Here is a 13,182-nt window from a genome sequence, read left to right as displayed (position 1 = left end):
TAATTAAACTGTTTTTTTAGTTTTTCTGTTATTTTTTTAATTCTTTTAATGTATAGTTTTTACATCTTTTTATTATTTTTTTAATTTTTTTATTATTTTTTTATTATTTTTTTTAATTTCTTTTATATTTTTTTAAATTTTTTTAAAATTATTTTTTTTTTTTATATTTTTTTTATTTTATATTTTTTTATTTATTTTTTTATTTTTTTGTAATATTTTTTTAATTATTTTAATTTTTTTAATTTTGTTTAGTTTTTATTTTTTTTATTTTGTTCAGTTTTTTTATTTTTTTATTTTGTTTATTTATTTTTATTTTTTATAAATTTTTTTAAATTTTTTTTATTATTTTTATTATCTATTTTTAGTTTTTTTTTTAATTTTTTTATTGACTTAAATTTTTATTTTTTATTTTACATAAGTTTTTTAATTTTATATTTTGTTATCGTTATAATGTGTGATTATTTATTTTTGTGTTTAAAACATTTTTGTTGTAATGTTTTTGTATTTTTTTGTATACAAACATTTTGTTTTATTTATTTACTTATATTAATTTTTCTTTATTGTATTTATGTTTTTAATTTTATATTTCTTTGTCTCTATAATTTCATTATGTATTTATAATTTTTTATTTAACATTTTTTTTTATTTTTCTTTAATTATTTTATTTTTATATTAGTTTATTTTATTTTAAGTTATTAATTTTTTTGTGGTTTTCTTTAATGTATATTTTGTTTTTTATTCTTTTTTATTTAGTTAATTTTTTTATTATAATTAATGTTTCAATTTTATAATTTTATCTTTATAATTTTATTTCTATTTGCTATTTTTCATTTTTGTTTACTATTTTTTGTTTTTTCTATCCGTTTATTTATGTTATTTTTATTATTTACTTTTTATTTTTTTAAATTATTTTTTAACTCTTTTTTTATTTCTTATTTATAATATTTGTTTTATTATATCTATTTTATCTTGAAAAATGTTTACGTTAATTTTAAATTTTACGCTCGCTGTCTATATTTACGCTCTTATCAGTGAAAAGATAAAGCAAAAGCAGTTTTTATACTCGTTTACATATATATGTATACTTGTATTACATAAAATCAACATAAAATATTGAACTTTTATCGTTATTATATACACACAGATAATATTTGTATATAATGCTTTAAGTACTCACTGGCATATATCTGAAACCAAAAATAGCAGCGATTCATTCAGTATAATAATCACAACTAAAGGGTTTTATTAATTGAAATGCTACCCGCCGCGTTATATACATACATACATACATACATACATATATGAAGAACGAATATACAAACTTACGCTCTCGTAAAATTGTAACATCACAATTATTTGCTGATTTTGTGAGGCATTATTTGATTATTTGTGGTAACTGACGTTCGATGGTTATCAATAATTACCCACGATTGTATTATCTACGCACACATGGATAGGTTCATATATATATTTATATGTACATATATTTAGTATATGTACAGATCTATGTACGTATATTGTGACGATTTTTTCCGTATAGTTTTGTTATATTGCATAGTTGAGCAAAAGTCAAAGAAGTTTAACACCAACATTCCTGACGCTATAATAATGGACTAGCGCTCAAACAGCGAGAATTCTACGGTTCGATAGCAAATAATTTTTTACAACTAGAATGTTTTATATTTTTATATATAATACCACTTTTAAAGATCTTTTGTATTAAAATCAAGCAACCGTGGCTTTTTGTAGCCACACGAACTGCACTAATTTATTAACCAAAAAAAATAATAATATTTTTGTGGCTACAGAAATTAATCGGATTAAAAAAATTCAGTGATGGTTTGATTAAGTGATTTAGATTTTAGAAAATACTAACTAGTCCTCAAATATAAAACATTTTCTTCTCTACTCGGTAGTGCAAATAGAAATTTGCTGCTCTAGAAACGGCTTTTTCGCTAAAAGTTCTTAGTAAAACGCAATATAAACGATAATTAGATCATTGCTTTGTTGCCTAGCCGAGTATGCCAACACTTCGGGGTGTGTAAAAAAATCATCTATAATTTGATAATGTCTGTCAAAAAAAATTACTGAATATGTTTTTTCTCAATAAAATTATATTATATATAAAGCGATTTTTGGCATTGACAGAATTTTTTATAACAAAAATTTTAATTGGCTTTTAAATGAATTAAATTAAAATCTCAAAAATCTTAAACTCTAAAAAAAACACTCTTTGATTTATTCTATTTTGCTTTCAAACTCTCCCTTTTTGAATTTGCAAATTTTACCGTACTTTGGTTTTTTTTTATAAAACTTGTTCTGTTTAGTCAAAAATCACACACAGCTCGTGCAAACATGCTTTTGACCCCATTGTATATATATTTTTAAAAAGTTAGCATGAATATAAATATAAAAAAGTTAAAGCATGCTAAGTAGGCGCCACTAAAGTGCCAGTAGCTGCTAGCAAGTTGAGGCGTTAGCTTAATTTCAGAGTTTTATAAATTAATTAAGCTAACCGGGAACAGGTATTCTATAAAAAACCAAATCAATAATTTTATTGTGAAAGAAAAAACCGCGTTTAAAGCTCTTACATAATCCATAAAATTGCGATGTGGGGGGTCGCATATAGAAAGAAAAATAAAATATGAAAAAAGCAAAGTAAGCCAGAAAAAATAAAAAAAAAATAAAAAGATAAATAAAAAACAAAAAAACAAAAAAAAAATAAAATAAAAAATAGATATAAATATAAAAAACAGTTAAAAAAATTAAAAATTATTTACAAAAAAATTCAAGTAAAATTGAAATATACAAAGTAAAAAAAAAAAATAATATTAAATATGATAAGAAATGCATACAATAAATTCTAAGCAATTTTCACCTGAAACCATTTCAGTTTTGCAATTGGTCTTTTTTACTGTAAAAACTCTTCGCATATATGTATTTTCGCTTTTTGCCATTTATTCTAAAATTGTTTAACTTTTGTGGCAGTGTTTATTTCACTTCAGTTGCTTTCGCTTATCTTATTTATTGCATTGGTTTTGTTAAATCCACCAACATTTAAACAAATCGAGTATTAACCGCTCTATATGGCTTAATTTAGTTGTTTTAGTTGTTGCTGCATCCTTTTATTTGTATTTTTAGTTTGCTAAATTTAGTAGCGGAAAAAAACGACAAGACACGCGTAACTCCTCCGCACCGCTTGCAACGCCAACGAAAACGAAATTCTTTCATTCGCCATTAACTGTTTTGTTTTTGTTCTTAATTTCACTTAATTTATTTTACTTTGCGCGGTGTTTGTCCGAATATTTTTTCGCAACATTTCTAACTGAATTAATTGGTTTTGCTGTTTTTTTTCTACACGCTGACAATGCATACATACAGACACATCGATATTTTGTTTTTTTTTTTGTATTGGCGCATACTTATGATTTGGACACACTCGCGGACCAGCATTCACCAGCAGTCGCTGGTTTTACTTTATTATGTGTATATACACACACATACATGATTACATATACATATACAGGATAATGTACTTTATTCATGTGTGTACATATGTACATACATACTATATATATATGTATATATGTATATCTCTTTTCACTGTGTTTCTGTGGTAATTTTCACATGGCGAACGCAGAGACAGTTGCCGGGGAGTATGGGCCACCGTAAACAAAGCAAATACAAGAAACTGAACCAAAAAAAATTTGCGAAATGTGCTATTTTTATTTTCGCGTGTCTGCATATATTTTTTGCTAAATTTTTTATTTGTTTTATTTTAATTTTTTTTTTAATATTTTTGAACTTTTCTAATTTTAAACTTTTTTTTACATTTTTTTTAGTTTTTAAATTTTTTATAATACAAGAAACTGAACCAGAAACAATTTGCAAAATGTGCTATTTTTATTTTCGCGTGTCTGTATATTTTTTTTTTAATTTTTATTTATTATTTAAAACTTTTGTTTGAACTTTTTTAAAACTTGTTTTTAATATTTTTAAATATATATTTTTAAGTATGTATATATATATTTTTAAATATGTATTTTTTATAAATTTTTTTCTTTAACTTTAATTTTTAAGTTTTTGGAACTTTTAAATTTTAAGTATTTTGGAACTTTTTAAATTTTTTTATTTTATAGTTTTATTTATTTTGATTTTTATTTATTTTTTGTTTTTGATGTTTTTTTGATTTTTTGTTTTGTTTTTTTTTTGATTTTTTGTTTGAAATATTTTTGTTGCACTTTTTTTTAAATGTTTTAAATGTTTTTTAACTGTTTTAAAATTATTTTTTTTATATTTTTAACTTTTTAATTTTTTAAATTTTTTATTTCTTTTATTTTTTATTTTTATTTGTAATTTTTTTTTCTAAATTTCTCTTACTTTTTTTTACGTTTTTCATTATTTATTTCCGTTGATTGTTTTGTTTTTTTTCGCTTTCAATTTTTTATTTTTATTTTTCCTGCATGTGTTTGCTAGCGTCCCTCAATCATCAAACTTGCTTGATCATCTGATCCGCATACTTTCGAACAAATTATACTTAATTCTCTAAATAATTGTGTGTGTTGTTTTTCGTTCTGCCCCCGCACGTGTTCTTGTTATTGTTTTTATTAGTTTACTGCTTTATCGCATATTTATAATTTTCCGTTAGCTTTTGACTTTAATGTTTTTCATTTAAGATATTATAGGAAGTTTTTCGTCACATGATTTGAAATCAGAATGAAATAAACATTCTTAAAATTTTCTCAGAAACGTCATCTGTTGTTATTATGCGAATCATTGCTCTACAAATGTACATATGTATGTATGTATATCCAGTATTTCGATTTTGGGTGGATTTCATATATTGTGTACTAGATACTGTAAGAGTATATACTATTTGTTTATATATAGACATAGTAATTGAAACTGACACTTCAATACCTGCGAGATAATTAATTGCGAAAATTACTGTTTACATATAGTTCACATTTGGATGAGCAGACGAGCAGTAGAGCAACAAACAGCTTTTGAGCAGGTGTTAATTTTTACCTAGACCTATTTTAAATAAACCAAAAGATATTGGTAAAAATTAATGGTGTGCGGGTTTTGTACGTTAGTATATTAGGTGCTTGACTGCCAGTATGCCATTCCCGAGTTCGAATTGCCTTAGAGAAAAGATATAAAATTGATCAAATATTTCTTCTCAGAAGACAAAGAGTCTACATTATACATATATAGTACAATGCTGGCATTCAAAAGCTTCTCAGTAAAATGCCTTACAGTTGCGAGGCTCACAAAGAGTTAATCGATATTAAGAGACTCTAAAGGAAATTACTAATTTATTTAAGAGAGACAGCACTTCTGCTCAGTTCGATCAGCTGATGTGACAAGGAATGAAGGCATGAAATTTGTTAAAAAAAAATCATTGTTATTATTATTGCTACATCAAAAATCAAAGAAAGAAGCATTATTATCTTAAAAAGGTAACATAATATCTAAGAAATTATTATTAAGAATTTTAGCATATGAAATTTCAACTGAAATATATCGATTACTTCTTCTTACTTTCTTCGCTCGACAATTTCATGCTGTAATTCATTTCAATAATGCATATCTGCATCTCAGCCCACAGTCCAGTTTTTTGCTGTTGTAAAGGCGGAAAACGCTTTCCATAAAATTTTGTGGAAAACTGCTGAGTTTACAGTTATTGGTTGGCAAAAAATTCGGATCCGTTTCGGTTGCATATACCTGATTCTGTATGTGGTAGTATTGCCATACTGCAAATTAGCTGATATTCAGATTAACATCAATTACCTGCCTATGATTCAGTCATAGTTGGGGTTCTTATGTCGATTAAAAAGCAAGGAAAGCTCGCCCAAACATCTAACTTTGCACTCAGCAAGTTGTAGATAATAATTGAAAACGCGTGGCTCGTGATATGCGCATAACCACTATAAATACTAATATTTGTGTTACATATATATGCACATAATTAGAGTACTAATTAAAGCAAAAATGTCGGTATTTAGTGTTTTTCTTTTTCTCTAGTAGTTTTGAATTACACATTATTGATTTAAATAAATATTTTGCTGTAATTAAAACATTTTTGCTATGAAATCACTATATACATACTACTATGAGCAAAAAATGGTAAGACTTTTGACCTGATTGGACGTGGTTTTTTCGGCTTCGGCTCACCTTTGCCACGATATTCGGACGATTAATCGTCTGTTTCCTAGTCATAATAATCGATACAAAACTCATCGCTAATAATAATACGTTTCTGGACATTCTGGCAGCCGGAAAGCATTGTTTTACAGACTTTAAAGCGGCGCTGTTTCTCGAAAAATTGAGCGAGTTTGAAACCAATCGTGCTTTCACTTTTCTTAGACTCACATAATATTTCAAAATAGTTATAATTGATCCTTCCAATATTTCAACAATGCCAGTAAGATCTCTGCATGTTAATCGCCGATTCCCATGAACCAATTCCTTTATTTTATTGACGCGTTGATCATTAGTTGATGTTGATGGCCTTCCTGAATGTGGTTCGTCGTCAACGCGTTCACGAGTCTCTTTGAATAATTTGTACTAATCAAAAACACTTACTCGGGATAAACAATTATCACCGAAGGCATCTTTCCAACATTCCGCTTCGCCAATGTTGAATCGCACACAAAATTTAATAGAACTTTTTGTTGAATAATTTCACTCATCTTAAAAAACGCCAAGTGCACTTTATGTACGTCAGAAAGACAAGCGTATACTAAACACTAATGATTATTTTGTTGTTACATTTGGCATGGATGTCACTGACAGTCATACCAACTTAGAAAAAAAAAATACTTCGAAGTATGAACATTCGTGTGAAATTTGAATTAAAAAGTCTTACTATTTTTTGCTCACAGTATTTTTTTTATAAACATTAAGGGGTTATATACAATTAGGTGGTCGAAAAAAGGCATTTTTCAAGAATTTTTTCTAAGTAAACTATTTGATTTATTGATTTGAAACTTGGCAGGTATATTATGACAACCTTAAACTATATTCACATATTTTTTATTCCCTAAAATAATTATCAGGAACGTTGATATTGCCAATTTTGCAGAGATCCGCAAAAAAAAGGCCTCTTGGGGTGAGCACGATATCTCTGGACTAGATCATCTAAAATGCAAAACCCAAATAAATTTCATTAATATAATAAATAATCTAGTGATTGATCGAAGGAATTAGCAAAAAAAGTTTGTTTGACAAAATGGCGGCTACTAAAGCAAAAGGTTCGATTTTCGACCAAATTCGGGTCTTTAATTGTTTATAAAAAGGAGAAATCTTCATCGGATGGGGAAATCCTTCGATTAACTACTAAAAAAATATAGTTAAGAAGCTTGTGTAAAAATTTCAGACCGATCGGTTCAGCCGTTTCTGAGAAATCTTGCTCACCGACTTTGAAAACACCGTTTCGAGAAAAACGAGTTTAAAGTTTTGAAAGCACTTTACATGTAGTGGGCGCACCTTCACTAATGTGTCTATAACTTCGAAAATATTTGTTGGATCGACTTGAAATTTTGTGTGTGTATACTCAGATATATATGTACATGTGACCTGGTCTACGGAAAGGGGGCTTAGGTGTCAAAAAAAGGAGAACAATTAATGGGATAACGAGAAACTGACGATTATTTTTAACAGCTTTTCCCACAAAACTAGTTTTCGCACGTTAGCTCCTTTTTCATAGACCAGGTCACATATACATATATATTAAGAAAACGCAAAAAAACGGTTTTTTGAAAATCCTAACTGTATATAACCCCTTAAGCTTGTTTTAATTTATTTGATGGAGTTTCACGACAAAAACCAATTAATATAATTATTTTTTTATTTTTTGTTTACATTTTTTTACTATAATAATTTTTTTCTAAATTATTTATTCTCTAATATTTTTAATTAATTTATTTTTAATTATTATTTTTTCTATTTATTTTTTTTTTTATTTTTAGTAACACATTTCTTTTTAAATTTTTTTAATTATAATTTCTTTTTATATGTTAAATTTTTTTACTATTATTATTTTTTCTAAATTATTTATTCTTTAGTATTTTTTATTTTGTTATTATTTTTTTTAACTATTTTTTATTTTTATTAAATTTATTTATTTTTTTATATATTTTTTAATTACTTTTTTTAATTTTTTATTGTAATGTTTTTTACTATTTATTATTTTTTTTATTTTTTAATTTTTTAAAACTAATTGCCATTAATAAATAATTAAAATAGTAGATTTAGCCATTTTTAAGCAAAATATTTTATGTTTGAAATTAATTAGTGCAGCACTTGTAGAGCAAGGGTTATCATTATCTTGGTACCTACCTTGAATGGAGATAGGAGCGTATGACGTCGCATTTTATTTTTGAAATATAATTTAATCGCCTTTCCGCTATTCAAATATATAAATTATTTTTTACACCTCTGTACATACATATACACTACTTAATTAGCCGAGTGCATCTACAATTGTTACGGTATACAAGTACTATACATATGAACGAATGGCTTTGATTCTGTGACGCTTGTAAAATTATGATAATGTCATGCATGAAATTTTTCCGCAAACGTGTGTAATTTGAACGATTTACGTCAACAACGTTAGAAAACATCTGTCAATGATACCTTTTTGTTACATATTAACAAAAACAATTTGCTTATCAACACAACATATTGTGTAATCGTTGCCAGTGTTTGTGTAAGAAAATGGTATTTGAAACTAAGTAAATAATTAAGTAATATAAATATAAAATGTGTTATTTAATGTTTTATAGTATTTTTCTATTGTTTGAATATTTAATTTCTTTATTATTTATTTAATTTTTTTTATGTTTTCTATATTATTTTTATTTATTTTTCGGACAACAAAATTACTTGCTTTTTATATAAAGGTAGGCAAGCGGCAAATAAGATAAGCGATTAATCGGTTATATGAGAGATATATGATATAGTTATCCGACCTCGTGGAATCCGACAAATGATTAGCATAATGTCAAAATTCACCTATTATTATATTAAATTTCATTTAGATATTTCAAAAAATGATGAAAAAATTTGTATAATCCCGAAAAATTAAACTTCATTAAAAAAATCGCTAGCTGGAAACCGGTTTTAGGCTCATATTCCTTTAGACAAAGTTGTTCAGAATGATCTGTAGAACATTTTCCGCATATGTATTTATTTTTTATAGAAAAAAAATCGACCCGCTCTAATATTTATATACGCCCATAAGTAATGCAAGACTATAGTGAATACTCTAAGGCATAAAGCTAAATTGTATACAAACTCACACTCTCTTATAAATAATATGTACACACATACTAACTTATGTGTTTCGAAAGTGTCGTTTTGTCTGCGTTGTCCGCTTGAACTCTCTTCGGCATACAGCGTCTTCCTGTATGTGGTGCTTTTCTCTATTTTCTTATTTCTGGTATTATTTTTAGCGAAATATTTTGTTTTTCTTTGCCATTGAAGGTGTGTATAATGTCTATATGCACATTGTTTGTGTATTTTTAACATCGTGTCTAGTTTTAGTTGGTATACCCCACTGTGCTTAGTGGTCGCTTGCTGATGATCGCATCTGCAAGAGTGTTGGAAAGTTTCGAGTTCTCACACTTGAAAAGTCTTTCGAGTAGCGGCTTTCGATATTTTTTATATCGAGTGTTGATTAACTTTTATGTACGCATATTAATATTCGAACTATGAGTACTTGTATACGATGGGCGTAATCGTTATCAAGCTTCGAAGTTGTCAAAAGCGATATTAAGAAGATCACTCCACTTCTTTGCGAATAGATTGTGGTAGCAGGTTTTGTGTTTTGGAGTAGTAGTTAAGATAGCAGTTGTGGGTTCTGGGCTATCACATAGCGGCTAAGCACTTAACCCCTAGTGGATGACGGATGACAAAATTAATATTTTAATTTTTTGTTGCTTTTTCTTGCCAAAAAGTCCTATTTCACAATGAATTGTAATAAGGTATTGACGTGATTCAATATCTATGGAGTATTTTAAATATTCAAGCAATTGTTAATTTAAATTAAAAACAATGGAAAAATTCGAATATCTTAGAAAGGAAGTGGTGAAATCAAACTCAGGTACTTTTAATAATTGTTATAATGTATAGTAACGAATGTCAAGTATGTCAAAAATCCATTTGACGTATAAAATAATAACGTCACAACATATACATATGTATTTATGTATGTATGTATGCACATAACTACATGTACAATATGTATACTAAAGTATATTATTTAGATTTCACAATTGCGCCATTAATTTAAATTTTATTTAATTAACAGCTGAATGCTGAACATTTTTTTATGTTTTTCTCAGTTAGATTTTCGGTTAAAATTTTCCATACTGATTCCATATGAAATTAAGATATAAAATAAAGCGTATTTTTTTTTTAGTAATACGGCAGTGTGCTTCAGTTTAATTTTCGGTTAAATTTTTTCTTACTGATATGAAATTCCGATATATAAAGGTTGTGCTTGTTAGTGACACGACAGGATGTTTTAGTAAAATTTTCGGTTTAATTTTCGTTAAATTTTCGGTTAAATTTTCGGTTAAATTTTCAGTTAAATTTTCAGTTAAATTTCAGGTTAAATTTCCGGTTAAATTTTAGCTGCCTTTGTGTATAAAATTTTCCGTGCTTCATATAAATTACAGATATATAAAGGGTATTTTTCGTTAGAGAGTGGCAATTTTATATAAAATTTTCATTTCACAGAAAAATTAATGGAATGGCCAATAATTTGTCTCTACTAGGTCACAAGTTCTTTGAACCAAATTTCGACTACATGATGCTTTCTGCACTCGTCTAATCTCGACTATAAACGGTCGAAATTTGGTTTCCAACTGTTTCTCAATATAGATTTTTAAATTCTAAATGAATTCGAATAAAAAAATATGTCTAACGGAGATGAGTCACATGACTTGGTAAGTCATATAACAGGTCCATTTCTAGATAACTCATCATTTCTGATTTTAAAGAACTAGGTTCATTTAAAGTTTAGGCGACAGAGATTATTTCTGGGTGGAAAAGAGCTTGAAAAGTCTCCTCAGAAGCACCGCGTTTCAAATACAACAATTTTATTTACTTACCTAATCGTTAGCTTTAAAATTAAGCTTATCTACAAGATTTGGAATGCGTAATAAATTTCCACAAGTTGTAGTTTTTCATCCGTTGTAAAACTTTTGCTTTCTGAAAGCATATTCAACTTAAATGTCAAACACATATGTTTATTTTGACAGTTGGTTTGACAGTTATCTCTCTATGACAATCCATACCTCTAAAAATGAACACTTTACCAGAAAAATTTAGGTATACTTAATTTTCGGCAGGCCATTTTCAGTCGTTGGGCATATAACTAAATAAAAAAAAATAGCTCAATAAAATTCGAATAAATCAACTAATTCAGATGAACTTTAATTAGACTCAATTGAAATCTGTCAATTAAATGAGTGTCGACAGAACCACTAATGGACAGAGGGATAGAGTGGAGGTAGAAGTACATAACTCTGTGTGGGTAAAAAAGTGTTGGATTGATACAAATTTGAAATTAGAATAATATTAAGATGCTAGCGTTTATGCAACACTTGCAAGAATGTACAATCTGCTCCTATTTTTTTTTCCCCTCTTTTTTTCCCCTCTTTTTTTTTTTGTTTTTAGCTATAAATTAGAGCTTGGGTGTCAAAATAGAGAAGGTGCTACTTGATGTAGGCAATTAGAATAATGCATTTAATCATAATGTATTTATCAACACATACACACATTCATACATCCATCCACACATTTCCATGATTATATTTTATAATGAAATAATATTTTCCACAACACCTCAATTATAAGTCAATAACTTAGTTTTGTCTCTTTTACGCTCTTCCTTGCAGTGCTCAAAGAGGAACCCGATGACTTGGCACACCTGGCTCCAGCTGCTGTTGATGCTTGCATGCGCCTGGACGATACCGCACCATTTTGTGGTGAAATGCTATTGGGTCTGTCCTCTTACTCCTATGGCTTCCTGCCCGATGACTACAGTTCACTCGATTCCAATACGAGCTCCACATCGCCAGATACACCAAATCCAAATAGCAACAACAGCGCTGTCAATAACAGCAGTAACCGTCATAACAGTAATAGCATTAACAGTGGCAATAATAAAATCGGTTTGAGTAGTCCAACACATCAACAGAATTGCAATAACAATTTAAATGCTGGCACATTGCATAACAACAACAACAGCAATAGCAATAATTTATGCAACAAACCAGTTGTACGCATCGATCCATTCATAAACTATCGGGAGGAATCGAATGACACCAACTGTTCGCAGCATTTACTCTCGCCCAGTGTGGCATCGAAGGTGAGTTGAGAAGAGAGAAAGAGAACGGAGGTTTGGATTTTGGGATTTTTTTCTTAATAATTCGTAAAATTTGCTGTTGTTGGAAAAGTTTACTGAAATGTTTTCAGTATAAAATTTAATGTTTTTAATTAATTTTAACTTTTTTAACATTTACAATTTGTAATAAAAAAATATTAACATAAATTGTAATATTTACGAAAATTAAAAAAATGTTAAACTTGTTGTTTGAAATGTTTTTTGTTTTTATAAATATTTTAGAATTCTTGTTAACATTTTTGAATTTTTGTTTTAATTAACTTTTTTAAATTATTTTTAAATTTTTTAATATCAATATATACATATTAAAGCTTTTGTAAATAAAAAAAATAAATTTTTTTGTTTTTTAATTTTTTGATAAGTTTTTAGCATTTAAATTTTTTTTAATTAGTACTTAACTTTGTTTTAATAAATATTTTTAACTCTTTTTTATATTTTTCCCCTGTTTTTAATATCGATATATAACATAATCTTTTGTAAATAAAAAAAATTAAAGTTTTTAAGTCTTTTTGTTTTTTAATTTTTTGATAAGTTTTTAACATTTAATTTTTTTTAATTAGTACTTAACTTTTTTTATAAATATTTTTAACTTTTTTTTTATCTTTTTCCCCTTTTTTTAATATCGATATATAATATAATCTTTTGTGAATAAAAAAAATTAAAGCTTTTAAGTCTTTTTGTTTTTTAATTTTTTGATAAGTTTTTAACATTTAAATTTTTTTAATTGGTACTTAGCTTTTTTTAATAAATATTTTGAACTT

The 13,182-nt window shown here is 26.9% G+C and overlaps 1 protein-coding gene across 1 annotated transcript in view; it reads left to right on the top strand.

Moving 5' to 3' along the window:
- Positions 1-13,182, top strand: part of LOC120770494 (protein similar-like) — a 68,518-nt gene that overhangs the window by 13,604 nt on the left and 41,732 nt on the right. The window contains exon 3 of the mRNA XM_040098018.1: positions 11,913-12,385. Within this exon, the coding sequence (XP_039953952.1) occupies positions 11,913-12,385 (473 nt within the window). The remainder of the gene's footprint in view (positions 1-11,912; positions 12,386-13,182) is intronic.

Source organism: Bactrocera tryoni, chromosome 1, assembly GCF_016617805.1.
Source record: "Bactrocera tryoni isolate S06 chromosome 1, CSIRO_BtryS06_freeze2, whole genome shotgun sequence".
NCBI lineage: Eukaryota > Metazoa > Arthropoda > Insecta > Diptera > Tephritidae > Bactrocera > Bactrocera tryoni.
The sequence above is the reverse complement of the archived record's forward strand: the minus strand, read 5'-3'. Positions and strand labels throughout refer to the sequence as shown.